This window comes from Lichenostomus cassidix, unplaced genomic scaffold, assembly GCF_008360975.1.
Source record: "Lichenostomus cassidix isolate B80296 unplaced genomic scaffold, HeHo_3.0 HiC_scaffold_38, whole genome shotgun sequence".
NCBI classification, from domain to species: domain Eukaryota; kingdom Metazoa; phylum Chordata; class Aves; order Passeriformes; family Meliphagidae; genus Lichenostomus; species Lichenostomus cassidix.
In genome coordinates this window covers 1,828,463-1,855,451 of record NW_028147440.1, presented here as the reverse complement: position 1 = coordinate 1,855,451, position 26,989 = coordinate 1,828,463, and the positions used below count along the sequence as shown (strand labels likewise).

Sequence of the window (26,989 nt, the reverse complement as noted above, 5' to 3'; positions counted from 1 at the left end):
AAAACCAGTAAAAACCGGTAAAAACCCCAAAAACCAGTAAAACCGGTACAAACCGGTACAAACCGGCACAGGCCGCTGTAACGGCGACAGCGCGGGGACTACATTTCCCAGCGTGCACCGCGCGCACTTCCGGGAGGGCGGGGCCTGGCTGGCGGCGGGAAGGCGGAGGGGGCGTGGCTTCGTGAGGCGGAGGGGGCGTGGCTTCGTGAGGCGGCGCGGCCCGGGCGGTGCGCGGCAGGCCTGGCTCGGGCCTGGGTTAGGCCTGGGTTAGGCCTGGTTCTGGTCCGGTTCTGGCCCGGTTCTGGTCCGGTTCTGGTCTGGTTCCGGTTCCGGTCCCGCGAGCGCGGCAGGTGAGGAGGAACCGCGGGAGGAGGAGGAGGAGGAGGAGGAAGCGGCGAGGCCTGCGCGGGGCGGGCCTGAGGGGAGGAAAGGGCGGGGGCAAGCGGAGGGGCGGGGCTTAGAGGGAGGGGAGGAGCTTCCAACCTGGCCACGCCCCCATCCCGGTGTGCTCTGCTCTGTGTTGGGTTTGGGGTGTCACCTGTCCCTATATGCTGGGGTTGGAGTCTCACCTGTCCCTATATGCTGAGACTGGGGTCTCACCTGTCCCTGTGTGCTGGCATTGGAGTGTCACCTGTCCTTGTGTGCTGGGATTGGGGTCTCACCTGTCTCTGTCCCCCCTGTGTCAGATTTGGGGTCTCACCTGTCCCTATATACTGAGATTGGGGTCTCACCTGTCCCTTTGTGCTGTGATTGGGGTGTCACCTGTCTCTGTCCCCCCTGTGTTGGGTCTGGGTTCTTACCTGTCCCCAGTGCTGGGATTGGGGTCTCACCTGTCCCCGTGTCCCTCTGTGTCAGATTTGGGATCTCACCTGTCCCTATATACTGGGATTGGGGTCTCACCTGTCCCTGTATACTGGGATTCAGATCTCACCTGTCCCCATGTCCCTCTGTGTCAGATTTGGGATCTCACCTGTTCCTATATACTGAGATTGGGGGGTCACCTGTCCCCAGTGCTGGGTCTGGGGTCTCACCTGTCCCTCTGTGTCGGATTTGGGGTCTCACCTGTCCCTATATACTGGCATTGGGGTCTCACCTGTCTCTGTCCCCCCTGTGTTGGGTCTGGGTTCTTACCTGTCCCCAGTGCTGGGATTGGAGTGTCACCTGTCCCCAGTGCTGGGATTCAGATCTCACCTGTCCCCATGTCCCTCTGTGTCAGATTTGGGATCTCACCTGTCCCCCAGTGCTGGGATTGGGGTGTCACCTGTCCCTATATACTGGGATTGGAGTCTCACCTGTCCCCGTGTCCCTCTGTGTCCAAGTTGGGGTCCCACCTGTCCCTGTGTGCTATGATTCAGATCCCACCTGTCCCCAGCACTGGGATTGGGATCTCACCTGTCCCCATGTCCCCCCAGTGTTGGGTCTGGGTTCTCACCTGACCCCATATGCTGGGACTGGAGTCTCACCTGTCCCCCAGTGCTGGGATTTGGATCCCACCTGTCTCTGTGTCCCTCTGTGTCAGATTTGGGGTCTCACCTGTCCCCCAGTGCTGGGATTCAGATCCCACCTGTCCCCAGTGCTGGGACTGGAGTCTCACCTGTCCCCTGTGTTTTGAGTCTGGCATCCCACCTGCCTACCTGTGCTGGGTTTGGAGTGTCACCTGTCCTCGTGTCCCCCAGTGTTGGCTCTGGCATCTCACCTGTCCCTGTGTTTCATGTCTGAGCTCTCACCTGTGTCAGCTCTGTGCTCTCACCTGTGTTAGCTCTGAGCTCTCACCTGTGTCAGCTCTGGGCTCTCACCTGTGTCACCTCTGGGCTCTCACCTGTCCCCACATTTCAGGTGCAGACTCTCACCTGTCCCCTGTCCCCCTCAGGTGCAGCCATGGCGGGCACAGCGCCCCCCGCAGGTGCCCCCGAGCACCCCTTCACCTGCCGGGAGTGCGGCAAGTCCTTCCGCTGGTCGTCGCGCCTGGCGCATCACCTGCGCAGCCACACAGGTGAGCGGCCCTACAAGTGCCCCGAGTGCCCCAAGGCCTTCAAGGGCTCCTCGGCGCTGCTCTACCACCTGCGGGGCCACACAGGTGAGCGGCCCTACACCTGCGCCACCTGCGGCAAGAGCTTCAAGCGCTCCTCGCTGCTGCAGACTCACCTGCGGGTGCACACGGGGCTGCGCGCCTTCGAGTGCGCCCAGTGCGGCCTCACCTTCAAGTGGGCGTCGCACTACCAGTACCACCTGCGGCAGCACTCAGGTGAGCGGCCCTACCGCTGCCCCACCTGCCCCAAGGCCTTCAAGAACTCCTCCAGCCTGCGGCGCCACCGCCACACCCACACAGGTGAGCGGCCGCACACCTGCGCCACCTGCGGGAAGGGCTTCGCCCAGGCGACCAACCTGCGGCAGCACCTGCGGGTGCACACAGGTGAGCGGCCGTACACCTGCGCCACCTGCGGGAAGAGCTTCACGCACTCCTCCAACCTGCACCTGCACCGCCGCACGCACGGCCCCGCCCAGCCCTGCCCCGCCTGCGCCGCGCCCTTCGCCTCGCACACCTGCCCGCAGAGCCACGCCCCCGCCGCCCCCGCCGCCTCACCTGAGCCGCTCTGGAGGCCCCTGGGACTCACCTGCGCCGAGCGGGCAGAGGGGACGCCGGCCCCGCCCCCGGCCCCGCCCCACCGCTGCCACACCTGCGGCAAGAGCTTCAAGAACGGCTCGGGGTTGGCGCGGCACCTGCCCGGCCACGAGCGGCCCAGGTGCGCCCGGCCGGCCCCGCCCCCGCCAGGTGAGCCGCCCGCCGAGCCCCCCGCGGCGCCCGAGCGGCCGTACAGGTGCGGCGAGTGCGGCAAGGCCTTCAAGGGCTCCTCGGGGCTGCGCTACCACCTGCGCGACCACACAGGTGAGCGGCCCTACACCTGCGCCACCTGCGGCAAGAGCTTCAAGCGCTCCTCCCTCCTCCAGACTCACCTGCGGGTGCACACGGGGCTGCGCGCCTTCGAGTGCGCCCAGTGCGGCCTCACCTTCAAGTGGGCGTCGCACTACCAGTACCACCTGCGGCAGCACTCAGGTGAGCGGCCCTACCGCTGCCCCACCTGCCCCAAGGCCTTCAAGAACTCCTCCAGCCTGCGGCGCCACCGCCACACCCACACAGGTGAGCGGCCGCACACCTGCGCCACCTGCGGAAAGGGCTTCGCCCAGGCCACCAACCTGCGGCAGCACCTGCGGGTGCACACGGGTGAGCGGCCGTACACCTGTGCCACCTGCGGGAAGAGCTTCACGCACTCGTCCAACCTGCACCTGCACCGCCGCACGCACTCGGCCGCCCGGCCCTTCCGCTGCCCCACCTGCCCCAAGGCCTTCGTCATGGCCGCCTACCTGCAGCGCCACCTGCGCACTCACGGCCCCACCCCGCGCCGCCCACCTGCCCGCGCGCCCGAGCCGCCGCCCGCCGGGACTTACCTGCTGCTGCAGGGCGCGGCGGGGCTGCAGGTGCTGCCCGGCCTCACCTCCCGCAAGGTGCTGCTGCTGCCGGCCACGCCCCGCCCCCCCGGCCACGCCCCGCACCTGGCGCAGGTGGGCGAGGGGCAGCGCGGCTGGCAGGGCGTCCTGATCGTACCTGGCGCGGGGCAGGAGGGGGCGGCAGGTGTGCAGCTGCAGGTGGCTGAGGTGACAGGTGTGACAGGTGTGGCAGGTGTGACAGGTGTGGCAGGTGTGTCAGGAGTTCAGCTGCAGGTGCTGCCAGCAGCCCCAGAGGTCACCAGTGTCCAGGTGCAGGGCAGAGAGGTGACAGGTGTGGCAGGCATGACAGGTGTGACAAGTGTGACAGGGGTGGCAGGTGTGACAGGTGTGCAGTTGCAGGTGCTTCCAGCAGCTCCAGAGGTCACCAATGTGCAGGTGCAGGGCAGGGAGGTGACAGGTGTGACAGGTGTAGGTGTGACAGGTGTAGCAGATGTGGGAGTGACAGGTGTGGCAGGTGTGACAGGTATGACAGGTGTGACAGGGGTTCAGCTCCAGGTGCTGCCAGCAGCCCCAGAAGTCACCAATGTCCAGGTGCAGGCTGGGGAAGTGACAAGTGTGACAAGTACAACGAGTATGACAGGTGTGTCAGGTGTGACAGGTGTAGGTGTGACAGGTGTGACAGGTGTGCAGCTCCAGGTGCTGCCAGCAGCTCCAGAGGTCACCAATGTCCAGGTGCCACCGCGGCTGGATGTCACCAATGTGCAGGTGCAGGCCAGAGAGGTGACAGGTGTGACAGGAGTCACAGGAGTCACAGGTGTCACAGGTGTCACAGGTGTCACAGGTATGTCAGGTGTCACAGGAGTCACAGGTGTCACAGGAGTCACAGGTGTCACAGGTGTGCAGCTCCAGGTGCTGCCTGTGCCCTCAGAGGTCACCAACGTCCAGCTCCAGGTGTTGCCACCACCACCCGAGGTGACCAACGTCCAGCTGCAGGCGCTGCCGCTGCCCTCAGGTGTGCCAGGTGTGCCAGGTGTGCAGCTCCAAGCGCTGCCACCACCCTCAGGTGTGCCAGGTGTGCAGCTCCAAGCGCTGCCACCACCCGCCCAGGTGACCAACGTCCAGCTCCAGGTGATGCCACCGCCACCTGAGGTCACCAGCGTCCAGCTCCAGGTGCTGCCACCACCTCCTCCAGGTGTCACCAACGTCCAGCTCCAGCCAGGTGAGGTCACCAACGTCCAGCTCCAGGTGTTGCCACCACCCCCACCTGAGGTCACCAATGTCCAGCTCCGAGCAGGTGAAGTGACCAACGTCCAGCTCCAGGTGTTGCCACCACCCTCAGGTGTCCCCAGTGTCCAGCTCCAGGCAGGTGAAGTGACCAATGTCCAGCTCCAGGTGTTGCCACCAACCTCCCAGGTGACCAACGTCCGGCTCCAGGTGCTGCCACCACCACCTGAGGTCACCAGCGTCCAGCTCCAGGCCACCGAGGTCACCAGTGCCCACCTGGAGAGCGCAGAGGTGTCCAGTGCCCACCTGGAGACCTTGGAGGTCACCAGTGTCCACCTGGAGACCACGGAGGAGGTGCCCACTGCTCACCTGGAGAGCTCTGAGGAGGTGACAGATGTCCACCTGGAGGTGCCCAGTGCCCACCTGCAGACCCCAGAGGTGCCCAGTGCTCACCTGGAGGCTCCTGAGGAGCTGCCCAGTGCTCACCTGGACACCTTGGAGATGCCCAGTGTCCACCTGGAGGCATCACAAGTGCCCTCTGTCCACCTGGAGCCACCTGAAGAGGTGCCCAGTGCCCACCTGGAGACCACGGAGGTGCCCAGCGCTCACCTGGAGGTGCCCAGTGCCCACCTGGAACCCCCTGATGAGGTCACAAATGCCCACCTGGAGACCACAGAGGTGCCCAGCGCTCACCTGGAGCCCACGGAGGTGCCCAGTGTCCACCTGGAGACATCCGAGGTGACCAATGTCCACCTGGAGGTGCCCAGTGCCCACCTGGAGATGTCAGAGGTGACCAATGTCCACCTGGAGGTGCCCAGTGCCCACCTGGAGATGTCAGAGGTGCCCAGCGCCCACCTGGAGCCTCCTGAGGAGGTGACCAATGTCCACCTGGAGCCCCTGGAGGTGCCCAGTCCTCACCTGGACACGGCAGAGCTGCCCAGTGCCCACCTGGACCCCACAGAGGTGCACCTGGACCCCCCTTAAGAGGTGCCCAGTGCCCACCTGGAGACCACAGACGTGCCCAGTGCTCACCTGGGCATACCTTGGAGGTGACGAATGTCCACCTGGACACACCTGGAGGTGCCCAGTGCCCACCTGGACACGTCAGAGGTGCCCAGTGCCCACCTGGAGCTCCCTGAGGAGGTGACGAATGTCCACCTGGACATACCTAGAAGGTGCCCAGTGCCCACCTGGAGCTCCTTGAGGAGGTGACCGATGTCCACCTGGACACCTTGGAGATGCCCAGTGCTCACCTGGACACACCTTGGAGGTGACAAATGCCCACCTGGACACATCAGAGGTGCCCAGTGCCCACCTGGACACACCTAGGAAGTGCCCAGTGCCCACCTGGAGACCACAGAGGAAGTGCCCAATGCCCACCTGGAGGAGCCAGAGGTGCCCAGTGCCCACCTGGATACACCTGGAGGTGCCCAATGCCCACCTGGACGTGTCAGAAGTGCCCAGTGCCCACCTGGACACACCTAGGGAAGTGTCCAGTGCCCACCTGGAGTGCCAGAGGTGCCCAGTGCTCACCTGAGCACACCTAGGAGGTGCCCAGTGCCCACCTCTCACCTGTGCCCACAGCTGAGGGTTACCTAGGTTACCTGAATTACCTGGGTGTTACCTAGGTTACCTGGGGTTACCAGGTTTACCTGATTTACCTGGATTACCTGAGTTACCTGGGGTACCTGGGTTACCTGAGTGTTACCTGGCTTACCTGAATTACCTGAGGTTACCTATGTTACCTGGCTTACCTGAGTTACCTGGTTTACCTGGGTTATCTGGCTTACCTGGGGTTACCAGGTTTACCTGAGTTACCTGGGTGTTACCTGGGCTACCTGGGTTAGCTGTGTTATCTGGCTTACTTGGGGTTGCCTGAATTACCTGGGTTACCTGGGTGTTACCTGGGTTACCTGAGTTACCTGAGGTTACCTATGTTACCTGGCTTACCTGGGTTACCTGAGTTACCTGGTTTACCTGGATTACCTGGTTTACCTGGTTTACCTGAGTTATCTATGTTACCTGGCTTACCTGAGTTATCTGAGTGTTACCTGGCTTACCTGAGATACCCATGTTACCTGGGTTACCTGGTGTGCCTGGATTACCTGGCTCACCTGAGTTACCTGAGGTTACCTGAGTTACCTGGTTTACCTGGTGTTACCTATGTCACCTGGGTTACCTGGGTCACCTGGGTGTTACCTGAGTTACCTGGGTGTTACCTGGGTTACCTGGGGTTACCTGGTTTACCTGGCTGTTACCTGGCTGTTACCTGGCTCCCCAGGCTCACCTGCCCAGGTGAGTTCAGTTCTGCTCTCCCCATGTCAATAAAGTCGCCCCTCCCCCACCCTGTGCCGGCTGTCCTTCCGGGAGGGGGCGGGGCGTGTGGGGGCGTGGTCAGGGTTAGGGGCGGGGCTTGTGGGGGCGGGGCTAATGGTGGGAGGGGCTGTGGGGGTTACTGGGAAACCATTGGGGGTTACTGGGAGCACTGGGAATGGGGGTGGGGCAGTGTTATCTCCCAGTATGGCCCCAGTGACTCCCAGTATGGAACCAGTGACTCCCAGTATGGCCCCAGTGACTCCCAGTATGGAACCAGTGACTCCCAGTATGGCCCCAGTGACTCCCAGTATGGCCCAGTGACTCTCCCAGTATGGCCCCAGTCACTCCCAGTATGGCCCCAGTGACTCTCCCAGTATGGCCCCAGTGACTCCCAGTATGGCCCAGTACAGCTCACCTGGCTCCCAGTCTGCCCCAGTATGGCCCCAGTATCCCTCCCCAGTACAGCCCAGCCAGCTCCCAGTATGGCCCCAGTATCCCCCAGTATGGCCCAACTGAGCTCCAGTATGGCTTCCCAGTATCCCCAGTATGGCCCTGGTGTCTCCCCCAGTACGGCCCCAGTCATTCCAGTATGGCCCCAGTGACACCTCCAGTATAGCTCCCCAGTATCCCCCAGTATGGCACCAGTATGGCTCCAGTACAGCCCGACTGACCCCCAGTATCTCCCAGTACAGCCCAACTGGCTCCCAGTCTGCCCCAGTATGGCCCCAGTATCCCCCAGTACAGCCCAACCAACTCCCAGTCTGGCCCAGTCTGGCCCAGTATCCCCACCCAGCACTGCCCGACTGAGCCCCAGTATGGCCCAGCTGAGCCCAAGTATGGCCCCAGTATGGCCCCAGTATGGCCCAGTCTCTCCCAGTGCCTCCCAGTCCCTCCAAACCCCCTCCCAGTCCTTCCCAGTATATCCCAGTTCCCTCCCAGTCCTTCCCAGTTCCCTCCCAGTCCTTTCCCAGTCCCTCCCAGTCCCTCCCAGTCCCTTTCCAATCCTCCCCAGTCCCTCCCAGTCCCCCCAGTTCCCGGTGCCACCTGGCCCCTCCCCCCCCGGCTATTTCGGGTCTCTCGCACCTGTCTCTGCCCCTCCCCCACCCGGCACCCCGCCAGGCCCCTCCCCCACCCGGGGCTGGGACACCACTGGGGGCACTGGGAGGGACTGGGAGGGACTGGGATGGACTGGGAAGGGACTGGGAGGGACGGGAGGGGGCACTGGGATGGACTGGGATGGATTGGGGAGCACTGGGAGGGACTGGGATTGGACTGGGAGAGACTGGGGGGCACTGGGAAGGGGGTCCAGTATACTGGGAGGGACTGGGAGGGAGTTTCAGTGTACTGGGAATCACTGGAAAGCACTGGGAGGGACTGGGAGGGACTGGAGAGGGGTTTCAGTACACTGGGAGGCACTGGGATGAACTGGAATGCACTGGGAGGCACTGGGATGGACTGGGAGGCACTGGAATGAACTGGGGAGAGACTAGAAGGGACTGGGATGGACTGGAATGAACTGGGAAGGAATTTCAATGTGCTGGAAGGGACTGGGATGAACTGGGGAGGCACTGGGGAGGAGCTTCAGTACACTGGGAGGCACTGGGATGGACTGGGATGGACTGGGATGGACTGGGATGGACTGGGAAGGGTCTCAACACACTGGGAGCGACTGGGAAGGATTGGGAACAGACTGGGAGGCACTGGGAGGGGGTTCGGTGCACTGGGAAGGGACTGGGATGAACTGGGAAGGGACTGGGAGGGACGGGGATGGGACTGGGATGGATTGGGAAGCACTGGGAGGGACTGGAGTGAACTGGGAAGGGACTGGGATGGGGTTTCAGTGCACTGGGAGGAACTGGGGGCACTGGGAGGGCACTGGAATGAACTGGGAATGGGTTTTAGTGCACTGGGAAGGACTGGGAGGGACTGGGAATGACAGTGACAGTGACAGCGACAGGTGTCCCGGGAGAACTGGGATAAACTGGGATGAACTGGGATGAACTGGGAATGACAGTGACAGCGACAGCGCCAGGTGTCCCGGGAGAACTGGGATAAACTGGGATAAACTGGGTCAGTGACAGTGACAGTGACAGTGCCAATGCCAGCCGTCCCAGGGTGGCACTGGAATGAACTGGGATATACTGGGATGAACTGGGACAGTGACAATGACACTGACAGGTGTCCCCGGGGAGGGGGGGGCACTGGGATGAACTAGGATGAACTGGGATAAACTGGGAACACACAGTGACGATGACAGTGACAGTGACAGGTGGCTCGGGCGGCACTGGGATGAACTGGGATGAACTGGGAATGCTCAGTGATAGTGACAGTGACAATACCAGGTATCCCCGAGAGGAACTGGGATGAACTGGGAGGGCACTGGGATATACTGGGATGAACTGGGACAGTGCCAGTGCCAGGGACAGTGCCAGTGACAGTGCCAGTGACAGTGACAGTGACAGTGACAGCACCAGCTGTCCCAGGGCGGCACTGGGATGAACTGGGATATACTGGGAATGCTCAGGGACAGTGACAGTGACAGTGACAGCTGTTCCAGGGTGGCACTGGGATGAACTGGGATGAACTGGGAGTGCCAGGGACAGTGCCAATGACAGTGATAGTGATAGTGACAGTGACAGTGACAGCACCAGCTGTCCCAGGGTGGCACTGGGATGAACTGGGATGAACTGGGATAAACTGGGAATGCTCAGTGCCAGGGACAGTGACAATGACGGTGACAGTGACAGCAGTCCCCGAGAGGCACTGGGATGAACTGGGATGAACTGGGAGTGACAGTGACAGTGACAGTGCCAGCTGTCCCGGGCGGCACTGGGATGAACTGGGATAAACTGGGATATACTGGGACAGCGCCAGGGACAGTGACAGTGACAGTGATAGCTGTCCTGGGCGGCACTGGGATGAACTGGGATGAACTGGGAGTGCTCTGGGAATGCTCAGCGACAGGGACAGTGACAGTGACAGTTCCAATGCCAGCTGTCCCAGGGTAGCACTGGGATGAACTGGGATATACTGGGATATACTGGGACAGTGACAGTGACAGTGACAGCGCCAGGTGGCACTGGGATGAACTGGGATGAACTGGGATATACTGGGACAGTGACAGTGACAGTGCCAGCTGTCCCAGGTGGCACTGGGATGAACTGGGATGAACTGGGATATACTGGGACAGTGACAGTGACAACGCAAGCTGTCCCGGGCGGCACTGGGATGAACTGGGATGAACTGGGAATGCTCAGGGACAGTTCCAGGGACAGTGACAGTGACAGTGACAGTGACAGTGCCAGCTGTCCGGGCGGCACTGGGATGAACTGGTACATACTGGGAATGCTCAGTGACAGTGACAGTGACAGTTCCAATGCCAGCTCCAGCTCCAGCTCCAGCTCCAGTGACAGTGACAGTGACAGTGACAGGGACAGTGCCAGCTGTCCGGGCGGCACTGGGATGAACTGGTACATACTGGGAATGCTCAGGGACAGTGACAGTTCCAATGCCAGCTCCAGTGACAGTGACAACTGTCCGGGTGGGGGAGGGGAGCATTCCGGGCCGTGACCTCCCCGCCCCTCCCCCCCGAACACCTGCGGCCCGAGAGTCATTAATTACCGCTAATTAGCGCCGGAGCGCTTCCCGGCAGTGATTAATGACCGCCCGTGATTGATTAGCGACCCGCAATGATTAATTACCGGAATGATTCATCACCGGAATGATTAATTACCGGAATGATTAATTACCCTGGGCAGAATTAATTCCTGGGGAGACACAGTTAATTACCGGGGAGGTTAATTACTGGGGACTAATTAATGCCGGGAGGTTAATTACTGGGAGCTTAATTAATAAATTACTGGGAGGTGGTTAATTGCCGGGGGGAATATGAATTACCGCGGGAATTATTAATTACCATGGAAATTATTAATTACCGTGGAAATTATTAATTACTGTGGAAATTATTAATTAGCGGGGGGATGATTGATTACCTGGGGGGTTGTGATTAATTACGGGAGAATTATTAATTACCGAAGGGGATTATTAATTACCGCGGGGATATGATTAATAATGGGGAATAAAAATGAATAAATTAATATTATGAAGAAATACGGAGAATTGTGAATTATTCTGAATAAAAACGGGGAATGATTAATTACCGCGGGGATGATTAATTACCGCGGGGATGATTAATTACCGAGGGGATTAACTACAGTCGAGGGGGGTAATTAGCATGGGGGAGGAAATTAATTACCGGGGGGATTATCATTAATTACCGGGGGAGATTAATTACCAGGGGTTATGATTAATTCCCCGGGGGATTAATTACCCGAGGGAGTTAATTACCCGAGGGAGTTAATTGCCAGGGGGTGAATGATTAATTACCGGTGGGTTAAACACCTGGGGAGGCATAATTAATTACCAGGGGATAATTAATTACCGGGTGAATGATTAATTACCGGTGGGTTAAACACCTGAGGAGGCATAATTAATTAGCAGGGGATAATTAATTACCGGGGGAATGATTAATTAGCGGGGCTGATGGATGCCCAGGGGATGCGGAATGAGCCGCAGGGGTTAATTAGCGGCAGGGATTAATAACCGCGCGGTTAATGAGCCAAGAGAGCTCGACAGGTGCGGGAGCAGTGCGGGGGGAGGGGAGGGAGGGGAACTGGGAGGGGGAGGGACTGGGATGGACTGGGATTGAACTGGGAACAGACTGGGAGGGACTGGGATGGACTGGGATGGACTGGGAGCAAACTGGGAGGGACTGGGATGGACTGGGATGGACTGGGAGGGACTGGGAGGGACTGGGATGGAGTGGGAGGGACTGGGAGGGACTGGGAGGGACTGGGAACAGACTGGGAGGGACTGGGAGGGACTGGTAGGGACTGGGATTGAACTGGGAACAGACTGGGAGGGACTGGGAGGGGATTTGGGGGCACTGGGCTGTACTGGGAGGCACTGGAAGGGCACTGGGATGGACTGGGAACGGACTGGGATGGACTGGGAAGGAACTGGGAATGAATTTCAATGCACTGGGAGGGACTGGGAGGGGATTTGGAAGCACTGGGAAGCTGCTTTGGCTCACTGGGCTGTACTGGGAGGCACTGGGCTGTACTGGGAGGCACTGGGAGGCACTGGGCTGTACTGGGAGGCACTGGGAGGGCACTGGACTGTACTGGGAAGGGCTGGGCTGGGGTTTGGGCTATACTGGGATGGACTGGGAGGCACTGGGAGGGACTGGGATGGGCACAGTGCTTGGCGTGGGGTTTGGGGAGACACCAGTATGATCCCAGTATGATCCCAGTATCCCCAGTATGGCCCCAGTATGATCCCAGTATCCCCAGTATGGCCCCAGTATGATCCCAGTATCCCCAGTATGGCCCCAGTATGATCCCAGTATCCCCAGTATGGCCCCAGTATGGCCCCAGTATGGCCCCAGTATGACCCCAGTATGGCCCCAGTATGATCCCAGTATGATCCCAGTATGGCTGCAGTGTAGCCCCAGTATGATCCCAGTATCCCCAGTATGATCCCAGTATCTCCAGTATGATCCCAGTATTCCCAGTATGATCCCAGTACAGCTCCTTGCACCCCCGGCACACTCTCCCAGTCCCTCCCAGTATATCCCAGTGCCGCCCAATCTCCTTCCCAGTACAACCCAGTGTCCCCAGACCTCCTCCCAGTATAACCCAGTGTCCCCAAATCGTTTCCCAGTATATCCCAGTGTCCCCAAATCGTTTCCCAGTATATCCCAGTGTCCCCAAATCGTTTCCCAGTATATCCCAGTGTCCCCAGACCTCCTCCCAGTATATCCCAGTGTCCTCAAACCCCTTCCCAGTGCTTCCCAGTGCTCACACTGGGAGCACTGGGGGGACACTGAGGGGACACTGGGAGCACTGGGGGCGCTGTCCCCCATCCCTGTCCCCTCTGCCCTCCCTGGCTGTCCCCAGTCATGTCCCCCATTGTCCCCCTGTCCCCCCATGTCCCCTCCTGTCCCCTATGTCCCCCCTTGCCATCGCCCCCTGTGTCCCCTCTGTCCCCCGCCTTGTCCCCCTGTCTCCCCGCCGTGTCCCCACTCTGTCCCCTCCCCTGTCCCTCTGTCCCTCCTTCCTCCTGTCCCTGTCCCCCTGTCCCTGTCCCCCTCTCCCTCTGTCCCTCCTTCCTCTCTGTCCCCCTGTCCCTGTCCCCTGTCCCTGTCCCCTGTCCCTGTCCCCAGCCTCTGTCCCCCATCGTGTCCCCTCCCTGTCCCCCTGTCCCTCTGCCCGTCCCCCCTGTCCCTGTCCCCCTGTCCCTCTGTCCGTCCCCCCTGTCCCTGTCCCCCTGTCCCCCCCCGCCGTGCCCATCTTTGGCCCTGTCCCCGTCGCTGTCGCTGTCGCTGTCCCCGTCGCTGTCCCCACGTGTCGCCACACGCAGGTGACACGGATTAGCGCGGGGCGGTGGCACTGCGGCCCGGGAAACTCTGAGTCACAGCCGCGGCGCCGCCGGGGGGACAGGGGGGACAGGGGGGACACCTGGGGACACCTGGGGACACCTGGGGACACCTGGGGACACCTGGGCACCGCCGGCGACAGGTGAGACACCTGGCACAGCGCGGGGACACTCGGGGACAGGTGGGCAAGTCTGGGGACACTTGGGGACATCTGGGCCCCCCCGCGGGCTCGGGGACAGGTGGGGACCTCTGGGCACCCCCTGGGGACACTCGGGGCCACCTGGGGCCCCCGCTGGGGACTCGGGGACACTGGGAACTGGTGGCACTGCGGGTGGCACTGCGGGTGACGCTGCTGGTGGCCCCGGGGGCACTGCTGGGGACAGGTGGCACTGCTGGTGGCACTGCGGGTGGCACTGCTGGGGGCACTGGGACAGGTGGGGACCCCTGGCCACCCCCTGGGGACACTCGGGGACAGGTGGGGCCCCCCTTGGGGACATGTGGGCCCCCCTGGGGACATCTGGAACATGTGGCACTGCTGGTGGCACTGCTGGTGGCCCCGGGGGCAGTGGGGGGGAGGGGAATGGAACAGGTGGCACTGCTGGTGGCCCTGGTGGCCCCGGGGGCACTGCTGGGGACAGGTGGCACTGCTGGTGGCCCCGGGGGCACTGCTGGGGACAGGTGGCACTGCTGGTGGCACTGCGGGTGGCATTGCTGGTGGCCTCAGGGGCACTGGGACAGGTGGGGACCCCTGGCCACCCCCTGGGGACACTCGGGGACAGGTGGGGCACCCCTTGGGGACATCTGGAACAGGTGGCATTGCTGGTGGCCCCGGGGGCACTGCTGGGGACAGGTGGCACTGCTGGTGGCACTGGGACAGGTGGCATTGGTGGCACTGGTGGCACTGGGGGGGAGGGGAAGGGAACAGGTGGTGAAGGGGGGAGGGGTGAACACCTGGACTGGGCTGGACTGGGATATACTGGGAATACTGGGGATACTGGGGGATACTGGGGGATACTGGGTTGGACTGGTTTATACTGGGTTGAACTGAGCTGGACTGGGTTGTAGTGGGTTAGTCTGGGATGGACTGGCTGGACTGCGTTAGATTGGGCTGGACTGGGCGATACTGGGAGATACTGGGCTATACTGGGCTGGACTGGGGGATACTGGGCTATACTGGGTGATACTGGGCTATACTGGGCTGGACTGGGCTGGACTGGGGGATACTGGGCTATACTGGGTGATACTGGGCTATACTGGGCTGGACTGGGCTGGACTGGGGGATACTGGGCGATACTGGGTGATACTGGGCTATACTGGGCTGGACTGGGTTGGACTGGTTTAGACTGAGTTGGACTGGGCTGGACTGGGCTGGGTTGTACTGGACTGGACTGGGTTGTACTGGACTGGACTGGGTTGTACTGGGCTATACTGGGGTGGACTGGTTCAGAGTGAGTTGGATTGGGTTGGACTGGGGTGGACTGGGGTCAGACTGGGAGATACTGGGTTGGACTGGGCTGGACTGCATTAGATTGGGTTATACTGGGTTGGACTGGGCTAGACTGGGGATACTGGGGTATACTGGGCTGGACTGATTTATACTGGGTTATACTGGGTTATACTGGGCTATACGGGGTTAGACTGGGTTATACTGGGGTGGACTGGGCTAGACTGGGGGATATTGGGTATACTGGGTTGGACTGGGCTGAACTGGGAGGAGACTGGGCCAGTTTGATATGGGATCCACTGGACTGGGCTGTTCTGGTCCATACTGGGCTGTACTGGTCCATACTGGTCCATACTGGTCCATACTGGTCCGCAGGCCCGCAGAGGCTCCATCAGAGGCCAATGCCAATGATGACAGGGGTTGGACTGGACTGGTCCGTACTGGTTTATACTGGTTATACTGGTCTATACTGAACAATACTGCTCTACAGTGTTTTATACTGGTCCATACTGGTTTATACTGGTCTATACTGTACTATACTGCTCTACAGTGTTTTATACTGGTCTGTACTGGTCCGTACTGGTTTATACTGGTCCATACTGGTTTATACTGGTCCATACTGGTTTATACTGGTCCACAGGCCCATGGAGGCTCCGTCAGAAGCCGACGCCGATGATGAAGATGATGATGCTGATGAGGCCGAGGGTTGGACTGGACTGGGCTGTACTGGGTTATACTGGTTTGTATTGCTCTACACTGCTCCCTACTGGTTTGTACTGGTCCGTACTGGTTTGTACCAGTTTGTACTGGTTTGTACTGGTCTGCAGGGCCATGGAGGCTCCATCAGAGGCTGATGCTGATGATGATGAGGAGGCCAAGTTATACTGGTTTATATTGGTCCATACTGGTCCATACTGGTTTATACTGGTCCGTACTGGTCCGTACTGGTCCATACTGGTCCGTACTGGTCCATACTGGTCCGCAGGCCCACAGAGGCTCCCCCTGAGGGTGATGATGATGACGATGATGAAGATGAGGATGACGATGGGGGTTGAGCTGGACTGGGTTATATTGGTCTATACTGGACTCTACTGGTCCGTACTGGTTTATACTGGTCCATACTGGTCTGTACTGGTCCATACTGGTCCATATTGGTCCGCAGGCCCGCGGAGGCTCCCCCCGAGGCCGAGGCCGATGAGGATGAGGGTTGGCTGTACTGGTTTATATTGGTCTATACTGCTCTATACTGGTCCATACTGGTTTATACTGGTCCATACTGGTCCATACTGGTCCATACTGGTCCGTACTGGTCCGCAGGCCCACGGCGGCTCCCCCCGAGGCCGAGGCCGATGAGGATGAGGGTTGGCTGTACTGGTTTATATTGGTCTATACTGCTCTATACTGGTCTATACTGCTCTATACTGGTCTATACTGGTCTATACTGGTCCATACTGGTCTATACTGGTCCATACTGGTCTATACTGGTCCATACTGGTCCGTACTGGTTTATACTGGTCCGTACCGGTCCGCAGGCCCGCGGAGGCTCCCCCCGAGGCCGAGGCCGATGAGGAGGATGACGATGAGGAGTCGGTGGCTCAGGCTCAGGAGCGCCTCCTGCAGGCGCTGATGCTGCGCGCAGCCCGGCAGCTCCCCCGGCAGGAACTGGAGCTGCACTGGGATGTACTGGGAGAACTGGGCAGCGGATCCTACGGGAGAGTGGTGCTGGCGCGGCCCCGGCGGGGAGGTGAGCGCACCTGGGCACACCTGGGATACACCTGGGGACAGCTGAGATACACCTGGGATACACCTGGGGGCACCTGGGATACACCTGGGGGCACCTGGGATACACCTGGGGACACCTGGGCACACCTGAGATACACCTGGGCACACCTGGGATACACCTGGGGGGCATGGGGACACCTGAGATACACCTGAGATACACCTGGGGGCAACTGGGGACACCTGAGATACACCTGGGCACACCTGGGCACACCTGGGGACACCTGAGATACACCTGGGGGCACCCGGGGACACGTGGGGACACCTGGGGACAGCTGAGACACACCTGGGCACACCTGGGGGCAACTGGGATACACCTGGGATACACCTGGGAACACCTGAGATACACGTGGGGACACCTGGGGACACCTGGGGACACCTGAGACACACCTGGGATATACCTGGGGCAGCTGGGATATACCTGGGGAACACCTGGGGTACAGATGGGGACACTTGAGATACACGTGGGATACACCTGGGTACACATGGAGGCACCTGGGATACACCTGGGGGCAGCTGGGGTACAGCTGGGGAACACCTGGGCACAAATAGGCACAGCTGGGGACACCTGGCGGGGCTTGGGGAACACCTGAGCACACCTGTGGGCACCTGGAATACACCTGGGGTACAGCTGGGGAACACCTGGGGCACAACTAGGCACACCTGGGGGCAGCTGGGGGACACCTGAGGACACCTGAGGACACCTGCATACACACCTGGGGACACATAGAGACACACCTGGAACACACCTGGGACACACCTGGGGCACACCTGAGGTTCCCCCCGATCACGTGAGTCCCCCTTTGTCCTTCCCGCCATTCCCCGGGGCTCAGGTGTGTCTGGGAGAGGGAGAACCTGTCCACAGGTGTGTGTGCGACCTGTCCTCAGGTGTGTGTGTTACCTGTGCCCAGGTGTGCTCAGGTGTGTATCACCTGTCTCAGGTGTGTGTTACCTGTCCCCAGGTGTGTGCTACCTGTCCTCAGGTGTGCTCAGGTGTGTATCACCTGTATTACCCATCTCAGGTGTGTGTTACCTGCCCCCAGGTGTGTTACCTGTCCTTGGCTGTTCTCAGATGTGTGTTACCTGTGTTACCTGTCTCAGGTGTGTGTCACGTGTCCCCAGGTGTGCTCAGGTGAGTGTCACCTGTCCCCAGGTGTGTGTCACGTGTCCCCAGGTGTCTGTTACCTGTCCCCAGGTGTGTTACCTGTCTCAGGTGTGTGTTACCTGTATTAGCTGTCTCAGGTGTGTGTCACCTGTCCCCAGGTGTGTCACCTGTCTCAGGTGAGTGTCACCTGTCCCCAGGTGCGCAGGTGGTGCTGAAGCTGCTGCACAAGGAGCGCACGGACAGGTGGGGCTTCCTGCGGGAGTTCTGCACTCACCTGTGCCTGCGGGGGGAGCTCACCTGTCTGCAGGTGTTGCCCTTCGCCTTCGAGACGCCGCGGGAATTCGCCTTCGCCCAGGAGTTCGCACCTGCGGGGGACCTGTGCGGCCTGCTGACACCTGGGGTGAGCCGGGGACAGGTGGGACAGGTGGGACAGGACAGGTGTGTGTGGGACAGGTGAGGGACAGGTGGGACAGGTGTGAGACAGGTGGGCAGGAAGAGGGGACAGGTGTAGCAGGAGGGGGACAGGTGTGTGTGGGACAGGTGTGCGTGGGACAGGTGAGGATAGGTGTGTGCAAGGACAGGTGTGGTATAGGTGTGACACAGGTGTGAGACAAGTATGTGCAGGACAGGTGGGACAGGTGTGTGTAAGGACAGGTGAGAGACAGGTGGGACAGGTGTGTGACAGGTGTGTACAAGGACAGGTGTGTGCAAGGACAGGTGTGTGTGGGACAGGTGTGTGACAGGTGTGTGCAAGGATAGGTGTGTGTGGGACAGGTGTGTGACAGGTGAGGGACAGGTAGGACAGGTGTGTGTGGGACAGGTGTGTGCAAGAACAGGTGTGGTATAGGTGTGACACAGGTGTGGGACAGGTGTGGGACAAGCGTGTGCAGGACAGGTGGGACAGGTGTGTGTAAGGACAGGTGAGCAGGAAGGGAGGACAGGTGTAGCAGGAGGGGGGCAGGTGTGGGACAGGTTGGAGAGGAGGGAGGGACAGGTGAGAGGGGACAGGTGAGGGACAGGTGGGACAGGTGTATGAGGACGGGAGACAGGTGTGAGACAGGTGAGTGGGATGGGTGGGGGACAGGTGAGTGGGATGGGTGGGGGACAGGTGAGTGTAAGGACAGGTGAGTGTAAGGACAGGTGAGTGGGACAGGTGGGACAGGGTTGGGTCAGGTGGGGGGGGGCCGATAGGTGTGGGGGGAGGGCAGGTGTGCCCAGGTGAGCTCCCAGGTGACCCTGGTGCTGGGTGGGTGACAGTGAGTGACCCCAGGTGACCCAGGTGTGTCCCAGGTGACACTGACTGACCCCAGGTGACCCCATAGGTGTCCCCAGGTGATTATATAGGTGTCCAGAGGTGACCCAGGTGTGTCTCAGGTGACACTGACTGCCCCCAGGTAACCCCATAGGTGTCTCCAGGTGTTTCTAGGTGTGTCCCCAATGTCCCCAATGACCCCAGGTGTGTCCCAGGTGACAATGACTGACTTCAGGTGTGTCCCAGGTGACCCCCTAGGTGTCCCCAGGTGATTATATAGGTGTCCAGAGGTGACCCAGGTGTCCTCAGGTGCCACTGACTGACCCCAGGTGTGTCCCCAGGTGACCCAGGGTGTGACCCAGGTGTGTCCCCAATGACCCCAGGTGTGTCCCACGTGACACTGACTGCCCCCAGGTAACCCCATAGGTGTCCCCAGGTGTGTCCCCAGTGTCCCCAGGTAATCCTATAGGTGCCCCCAGGTGACCCAGGTGTGACCCAGGTGTGTCCCCAATGACCCCAGGTGACTCAGGCGTGTCCCAGGTGACACTGACTGACCCCATAGGTGTCCCCAGGTGACCCAGGTGTGTCCCCAATGCCCCCAGGTGACCCAGGTGTGTCCCCATTGTCCCCAGGTAGGTCTCCCCGAGGCGCAGGTGAAGCGCTGCGCCGCCCAGGTGAGCTCTGCCCTGGCTTACCTGCACGGCCACGCCCTGGTGCACCGCGACCTGAAGCTGGACAACGTGCTGGCGTTCGACCGCGAGTGCCACCTGGTCAAGGTGGGCGACTTCGGCCTGACGCGGGTGTGGGGCTGGCAGGTGCGCCCCGCCCCCTCCGGCCCCGCCCCCTACGCGCCGCCCGAGCTGTGGCACCTGCGGCCAGGTGAGGCCGCGCTGCACCTGCGGCCCTCGCTGGACACCTGGGCGTTCGGCGTGCTGCTCTTCGCGCTGCTGACAGGTGTGTTCCCCTGGGGCTCACCTGAGCCCGCCGACCCGCACTTCCGGCGCTTCCGGGCGTGGCACGGCCGCACCTGCCGCACAGGTGAGCTGCGGGCGGGGCTGCCGCGCACCTGGCGGGGGCTGGGCGGGGCGGCGCTGGAGATGCTCAGGGGCTTGATGCACCTGGAGGCCGAGAGGAGGTGCCCACCTGGGGAGGTGCTCAGGTACCTGGGCAGGCCCTGGGCGGGGCAGGGCGGCCAGGTGAGAGCGGCAGGTGAGGGGGGGAGCGGCCAGGTGAGCCCTGCAGGTGAGAGTGAGAGTGGCCAGGTGAGCCCCACAGGTGAGGGAGAACAAGTGAGCTCTTCAGGTGAGAGTGGGAGTGGCCAGGTGAGTCCTGCAGGTGGGAGTGGCCAGGTGAGCCCCACAGGTGAGGGAGAACAGGTGAGCTCTGCAGGTGAGAGCGGCCAGGTGAGCCATGCAGGTGAGGGGAGGAGCAGCCAGGTGAGCTCAACAGGTGAGAGTGAGAGTGGCCAGGTGAGCTCCTCAGGTGAGGGGGGACAGGTGAGCCCTACAGGTGAGAATGGGAGTGGCCAGGTGAGCCCTGCAGGTGAGAGTGAGAGTGGCCAGGTGAGCCCTGCAGGTGAGGGAGAGACAAGCCAGGTGAGCTCGACAGGTGAGAATGGGAGTGGCCAGGTGAGCCCGGCAGGTGACTCTGGGTCCCCCAGTAGTGAGGTGGAGACACCTGGACAGGTGAGGGAAACACCTGAGGAGGACACAGACTCACCTGGAGGTGAGATAGAAACACCTGAGGATGAGACAGACACACCTGAAAGTTGGCTAGAAACACCTGGAGATGAGATAGAAACACCTGGACAGGTGATGGACACACCTGAAAGTTGGATAGAGACACCTGGACAGGTGATGGACTCACCTGGGAGTGAGACAGACTCACCTGGAGAGGAGATTGAAGCACTTGGACAGGTGATGGACACACCTGGAGATGAGACAGACACACCTGAAAGTTGGCTAGAAACACCTGGAGATGAGATAGAAACACCTGGACAGGTGAGGGAAACACCTGGGTGCGGAACAGACTCACCTGGAGATGAGAGTTGGGTAGAAACACCTGGACAGGTGATGGACACACCTGGAGATGAGATAGAAACACCTGGACAGGTGATGGACTCACCTGGAGAGGAGCTGGAAGTACCTGGCGGTGGATTTGAGGCACCTGGAGATGAGCTAGAAGCACCTGGGCAGGTGAGGGGAACAGCCGGAAGTGGGATGGAGACACCTGGAGTGCGACGGCAACACCTGGAAATGGGATAGAGACACCTGGGCAGGTGAGGGGAACACCTGGAAATGAGCTGGGAACACCTGGGAAGGAGTTTGAAGCACCTGGAAATGGGATGGGAACACCTGGAAAGGTGATAGCAACACCTGGAGACAGGATAGAAACACCTGGAAATGGGTTGGGAACACCTGGAAATTGGATAGAGACACCTGGAAAACACCTGGAAAACACCTGGAAATTGGACAGGAACACCTGGAAATGAACTGGGAACACCTGGAGATGAGACAGACACACCTGGAAAGGTGATGGAAACACCTGGAAATGGGTTGGAAACACCTGGAAATTGAACAGGAACACCTGGAAATGGGATAGAGACACCTGGAGACAGGATAGAAACACCTGGAAATTGGCTGGGAACACCTGGAAAGGTGATGGGAACACCTGGAAATGGAACAGGAACACCTGGAGATGAGGCAAAACCACCTGGAAAACACCTGGAAATGGGACAGACACACCTGGAATGAACTGGGAACACCTGGAAAGGTGACAGGAACACCTGGAGATGAGCTGGGAACACCTGGAAAGGTGATGGGAACACCTGGAAAGGTGATGGGAACACCTGGAAAGGGCTGGGAACAGCTGGAAAGGTGACAGGAACACCTGCCCGGGGCTACCTGTGCCCACCTGAGCACCCCGAGCAGAGAGAATTCAATAAAATTCCTGGGATTTGCCTTTTTTTAATTAATTCTTTTTACCTGTTTGGGTCTCCCGAGGTGGGAAAATGGGGAAAATTGGGAAAATTGGAAGAAAAATTGGAAAAATGGGGAAAAGGAGGAAATGAGAAGAAAAATGGGGAAAAGGTGGGAAAAAATGGGGAAAATGAGAGGGAAAATGGGGAAAAGTTGGGAAAAAATGTGGAAAAAGAGGAAAAAAGAGGTCAAGAAAAAGGTGGGGAAAGGATGGAAAGGAAAATGTGGGAAAAAATCTGAAAAAATATGGGAAAAGGAGGGAAAATAATGGGAAAATGGGGTAGAAAAAGTGAAAAAGGGTGGAAAATGAGAGAAATGGTGGGAAAAGATGGGAAAAGTGTGGGGAAAATGGGAAAAGGTGGAAATTATGGTGAAAATGGGAAAAAATGAATCCCGAGGAGGGTGGGATTGATTGGGGTTCCTCATTAAAAAGGGGTTTTAGGGATGGAGAGACCCCAAAATGAGATATTTCCACCCAAAATGGGACATTTTCACCCCAAAATGAGACATTTCCACCCCAAAATGGATATTCTCACCCAAAATGGGATATTTTCACCCCAAAAGAGACATTTCACCCCAAAATGAGATATTTCGACCCCAAAATGAGACATTTCCGCCCCAAAATTGTACATTTCCGCCCCAAAATGAGATTTTTTCCACCCCAAAATGGGACATTTCCACCCCAAAATGAGATATTTCCACCCCAAAAATCAATCCCGACGAGGGTGGGATTGGAGGATTGGGATTCCTGATAAAATAGGAGTTTCAAGGACAGAAGAACCCCAAAATGAGATTTTTCACCCCAAAAAGGGACATTTCACCCCAAAATGAGATATTTCGACCCCAAAATGAGACATTTCCGCCCCAAAATTGCACATTTCCGCCCCAAAATGAGATTTTTTCCACCCCAAAATGAGACATTTCCACCCCAAAAATCAATCCCGACGAGGGTGGGATTCGAGGATTGGGATTCCTGATAAAAAAGGGTTTTCAAGGGCAGAAGAACCCCAAAATGAGACATTTCCACCCCAAAAAAGGACATTTCACCCCAAAATAAGACATTTCTACCCCAAAATGAGGTTTTTCCACCGAAAAATGAGACATTTCTACTCCAGAATGAGACATTTTCACTCCAAAAAAAGGCATTTTCACTCCAAAATGGAGATATTTCCACCAAAAAATGAGACATTTTACCCCAAAATGGATATTTCCACCCCAAATGGGACATTTCCACCCGAAATGGGACATTTTCCCTCCAAAAAGGGACATTTTCACTGCAAAACGAGATATTTTCACCCCAAAAGGAGACATTTCCACCCCAAAATTTGCTCCTGACGATGGTGGGATTTGAAGATTGGGATTCCCCTATAAAAAAGGTGTTTCACGGACAGGAAGACCCCAGAATGAGACATTCTCACCCCAAAAAAGGACATTTCCACCCCAAAAAGGAACATTTCCACCCCAAAATGAGTCATTTCCACCCCAAAAGGCTCCCGACGAGGGTGGGATTCGAACCCACGCGTGCAGAGCACAATGGATTAGCAGTCCATCGCCTTAACCACTCGGCCACCTCGTCCGCGGCTGCGCGCTGCGCCCGCGCCGCCAAGGGGAGCGCGCAGGGGGCGTGGCCAGCCGGGGGCGGGGAAAGGGGCGTGGCTAGAGGCGTGGCTTAGGGTGGAGCCGCGAGTTCGAATCCCGGCTGGGAAAATGGGCGAAAAACGGGAATTTTGGGGTGGAAATGTCTCGTTTTGGGTGGAAATGTCTCATTTTGGGGTGGAAATGTTTCATTTTTGGGTGGCAATGTACCTTTTTGGGGTGGAAATATCTCATTTTTGGGTGGAAGTATCTCATTACGGGGTGGAAATGTCTCATTTTGGGGTAGAAATGTCCCTTTTTTGGGGTGGAAATGTCTCGTTTTGGGTGGAAATATCTCATTTTGGGGTCGAAATGTCTCAATTTCGGGTGGAAATATCTCATTTTGGGGTGGAAACATCTCATTTTGGGGTGGAAATGTCTCATTTTGCTTGGAAATGTCCCGTTTTGAGGTGAAATGTCTCAATTTTGGATGGAAATATCTCGTTTTGGGGTAGAAATGTCTCAATTTCGGGTGGAAATGTCTCATTTTGGGTGGAAATGTCTCATTTTGGGGTCTTTGTTCTGTTCTCTGTCCTGTTCCTCTCCTGAGCCCAAAATTGCCATTTTCCACCTCATTTCCCGTTTCGGATTTTTTCCCTATTTCCTCCTTTTTTACCCAAATTTTCTCCTTTTTTAACCCAAATTTTCTCCTTTTTAACCCAAATTTTCTCCTTTTTAACCCAAATTTTCTCCTTTTTTTCCTAATTTCCTCCTTTTTTTTAACCCAAAATTTCTCCTTTTTTAACCCAAATTTTCTCCTCTTTTTTCCACCTATTTTCTCATTTTTAACCCAAATTTCCTCCATTTTTCCACCTATTTTCTCTTTTTTTCCACCTATTTCCTCTTTTTTTTACCCAAATTTTCTCCTTTTCTCCCCAGTTTTCTCCTTTTTCTCCTGATTTCTCCTTTTTCCCCCAATTTTTTCCCTTTTTCCCCATTTTCTCCTCTTTTCTCCAGTTCTGCCCCTCGAGATTTCCTAAACTTCCCCCAAAAAACCCAATTTCAGGTTTAGATTCTTCTCCTGGAGATCCAGAAGTTTTTAATAAAAGGAGGGAAAAGAGAGAAAAAAAGGAAAAAGGGGGGAAAAAGGGAAAAAATAAGGGAAAAAATGGGAGGAAAAAAGGAAAAAAAATTGGGGAAAAAAAGGGAAAAAATAGGGGAAAAATAGAAGGAAAGGGGAGGAAAAAAGGAGGAAAAAAAGGATGGGAAAAGGGGGAAAAATGGGAATAAAAAGGAGAAAATTATATTAAAAAAGCCGGAAATTTTAAAGAAAAAAAAAAGGTAATTTTTTTTTAAAAAGGGGAAAAAACCGAGGAAAAAAAAATCAAATAAAAGGAAGATAAAAAAATGGGGAAAAAAACCATTTCCACCCAGGGAGGGAAAATAAGACCTTTCCAGTCCTGCCGGAGTTAATTTGGGTTAATTAGGATGGAATTAATGACATTTGCCGAGCAGCAGAGTGGCGCAGCGGGAGCGTGCTGGGCCCATAACCCAGAGGTCGATGGATCGAAACCATCCTCTGCTAAATGCTTTTTAATCCCTTTTTTTCTTCATGTTTTTCCCCAATTTTCTTTTCTTTTTTTTCCCCATTTTCCCCCAATTTTTCCCATTTCCCTCCATTTTTTTCCAATTTTTTCCCCTCATTTTCTGCCCATTTTCCCCTTTTTTTCCATTTTCCACATTTTTTCTCCTTTTTTCCCCACTTTTCCCATTTTCCCCCACTTTTTTCCCATTTTTCGTATTTCTCCCATTTCCCCCCATTTTTCCCCATTTTTTCTGATTTTTTCTGATTTTTTCTGATTTTTTCTGATTTTTTCTGATTTTTTCTGATTTTTTCTGATTTTTTTCTGATTTTTTTCTGATTTTTTTCCATTTTTCCATATTTTTGCATTTTTCCCATTTTTCCCTTTTTTCCCCATTTTTTCCCCATTTTTTCCCTTTTTTCTCCTTTTCCCCCAGTTTTTTCCCATTTTTTCCCTTTTTTCCATTTTTTCCCATTTCCTCCCCATTTTTCTCATTTTTTCCCGTTATTCCCTTTTTTTCCTTTTTCCCGTTTTTTCCCCCATTTTTTTCCTCCATTTTTCCCTTTTTTCCTTTTTCCCATTTTTCCCCATTTTTTCCCTTTTTTCCCATTTTCTCTGATTTTTTTCTTTTTTCCATTTTTTCAATTTTTTGCATTTTCCCCCATTTTTTCCCATTTTTCCATTTTTCCCATCTTTTCCCATTTTTTCCTTTTTTCCCCCTTTTTTCCAATTTTTTTTCATTTTTCCCATTTTTCCCATTTTCCCATTTTTCCCTTTTCCCCCATTTTTTCTGATTTTTTTCCTTTTTTTCCATTTTTCCCTTTTTTCCCTTTTTTCCCCTTTTTATTCCCATTTTTCCCCATTTTCTCCATTTTTTTAGTTTTCCCCATTTTTTCCCATTTTCCCCATTTTTTCCATTTTTTCTGATTTTCCCCCTTTTTTTCCATTTTTTCAATGTTTTGCATTTTCCCCATCTTTTCCCATTTTTTCCTTTTTTCCCCATTTTCCCTTTTTTTCTGATTTTTCCCCTTTTTTTCCCATTTTTTCAATTTTTTTGCATTTTCCCCCAATTTTTCACATTTTTCCATTTTTCCCATTTTCCCCATCTTTTCCCATTTTTTCCTTTTTTCCCCATTTTCCCTTATTTTCCCTTTTTCCCCCCTTTTTTCCCCATTTTGCCCCATTTTCCTCCCATTTTTCCCTTTTTTCCCAATTTTATCCCCTTTTCCCCCATTTTTTCCCCACTTTTTCCCTTTTTCCCCCATTTTTCCCCAGTTTTCCCATTTTATCCCATTTTTTCTGATTTTTTCCCTATTTTCCATTTTTCAATTTTTTTGCATTTTTCCCATTTTTCCCATCTTTCCCCCATTTTTTCCCATTTTCCCATTTTTTCTGATTTTTCCCCTTTTTTTTTCCATTTTTTCAATTTTTTTGCATTTTCCCCATTTTCCCCATTTTTCCCCATTTTTCCCCATTTTTCTCCATTATTTTCCCTTTTTCCCATTTTTCCCATTTTTTCCATTTTCCCCATTTTTTCCCCCATTTTTTTCTTTCTTTTTTTCTCTCTTTTTCCCCTGAATTTTCTCGGTTTCTCCCTGGATTTTCCGGTTTTTTGGGTTATTTTTTCCCCGTTTGGCCATTCCCGAAAATTTCGGGTTTTTTGGGACTGGGGGAAGAAGGAAAGAGGTTAAAAAAGGGGAAAAAAAGGGAAAAAAATGGGGAAAAAAGGGAAAAAATGGTGGAAAATAAAATAAAATAAAATATGATAAAACAAAATAAAAATAAAATGAAAATAAATGAAATTAAATTAGGTAGAATGAAATAAAATTACATGAAAAATTAAAATTAAA

At 56.3% G+C, this 26,989-nt stretch overlaps 2 protein-coding genes, 1 long non-coding RNA gene and 2 other non-coding genes across 79 annotated transcripts; 3 read left to right on the top strand and 2 right to left on the bottom strand.

Moving 5' to 3' along the window:
• The first annotated feature begins 171 nt into the window (after positions 1-171).
• LOC146422964 (uncharacterized) lies at positions 172-5,655 on the top strand. Of its 26 annotated transcripts, XM_085045519.1 has the most exons (7): positions 172-350; positions 1,871-3,913; positions 3,953-4,078; positions 4,112-4,288; positions 4,334-4,477; positions 4,520-5,301; positions 5,335-5,655. In XM_085045519.1, exons 2-7 carry the CDS (start codon positions 1,879-1,881, stop codon positions 5,653-5,655), a joined length of 3,585 nt encoding a protein of 1,194 aa, XP_084901645.1. In that variant the 5' UTR covers positions 172-350; positions 1,871-1,878. The 26 variants fall into 26 exon arrangements, with proteins under 26 accessions (XP_084901645.1, XP_084901658.1, XP_084901664.1 ...); XM_085045532.1 differs by having other exon boundaries at positions 1,871-3,796; positions 3,953-3,970; positions 4,088-4,288; positions 4,334-5,301; XM_085045538.1 differs by lacking the exon at positions 3,953-4,078 and adding an exon at positions 3,914-3,928 and having other exon boundaries at positions 1,871-3,796; positions 4,334-5,301.
• Positions 4,992-5,932, bottom strand: LOC146422963 (uncharacterized). The gene is made up of 3 exons (XR_014847774.1): positions 5,830-5,932; positions 5,560-5,796; positions 4,992-5,124 (listed from the first exon to the last, which is right to left on the bottom strand). It is a non-coding gene; the product is annotated as an uncharacterized LOC146422963 (long non-coding RNA).
• Positions 5,933-15,453: 9,521 nt separating this feature from the next.
• LOC146422962 (uncharacterized) lies at positions 15,454-21,977 on the top strand. Of its 50 annotated transcripts, none has more exons than XM_085045446.1 (10): positions 15,456-15,606; positions 16,400-16,611; positions 17,949-18,151; positions 19,636-20,278; positions 20,339-20,406; positions 20,533-21,016; positions 21,295-21,452; positions 21,569-21,589; positions 21,727-21,753; positions 21,785-21,977. In XM_085045446.1, the coding sequence occupies exons 1-10, from the start codon at positions 15,512-15,514 to the stop codon at positions 21,881-21,883; spliced, it is 2,010 nt and encodes a 669-aa protein (XP_084901572.1). In that variant the 5' UTR covers positions 15,456-15,511; the 3' UTR covers positions 21,884-21,977. The 50 variants fall into 50 exon arrangements, with proteins under 50 accessions (XP_084901580.1, XP_084901549.1, XP_084901546.1 ...); XM_085045425.1 differs by adding an exon at positions 20,473-20,499 and having other exon boundaries at positions 19,636-20,406; XM_085045424.1 differs by having other exon boundaries at positions 19,636-20,499; positions 20,533-20,578; positions 20,645-21,016.
• Positions 21,978-23,475: 1,498 nt separating this feature from the next.
• Positions 23,476-23,557, bottom strand: TRNAS-GCU (transfer RNA serine (anticodon GCU)). The gene has a single exon. It is a non-coding gene; the product is annotated as a tRNA-Ser (tRNA).
• A 1,512-nt stretch (positions 23,558-25,069) lies between these two features.
• TRNAM-CAU (transfer RNA methionine (anticodon CAU)) lies at positions 25,070-25,141 on the top strand. The gene has a single exon. It is a non-coding gene; the product is annotated as a tRNA-Met (tRNA).
• The last annotated feature ends 1,848 nt before the right edge of the window (positions 25,142-26,989 follow it).

Excerpts from the sequence above, each read along its gene's own strand:
- LOC146422964 (XM_085045519.1), top strand. The coding sequence starts at position 1,879 with ATGGCGGGCACAGCGCCCCCCGCAGGTGCCCCCGAGCACCCCTTCACC. Across the intron at positions 4,478-4,519 it reads AGGTGTGCCAGGTGTGCCAG|GTGTGCAGCTCCAAGCGCTG; the intron begins GTGTGCAGCTCC and ends CAGGTGTGCCAG. Across the intron at positions 5,302-5,334 it reads TGGAGGTGCCCAGTGCCCAC|CTGGAGACCACAGAGGTGCC; the intron begins CTGGAACCCCCT and ends ACAAATGCCCAC.
- LOC146422962 (XM_085045409.1), top strand. The coding sequence starts at position 15,512 with ATGGAGGCTCCGTCAGAAGCCGACGCCGATGATGAAGATGATGATGCT. Across the intron at positions 21,590-21,726 it reads TGGAAATTGAACAGGAACAC|CTGGAAATGGGACAGACACA; the intron begins CTGGAAATGGGA and ends CCTGGAAAACAC. Across the intron at positions 21,754-21,784 it reads TGGGACAGACACACCTGGAA|ACACCTGGAGATGAGCTGGG; the intron begins TGAACTGGGAAC and ends AAGGTGACAGGA.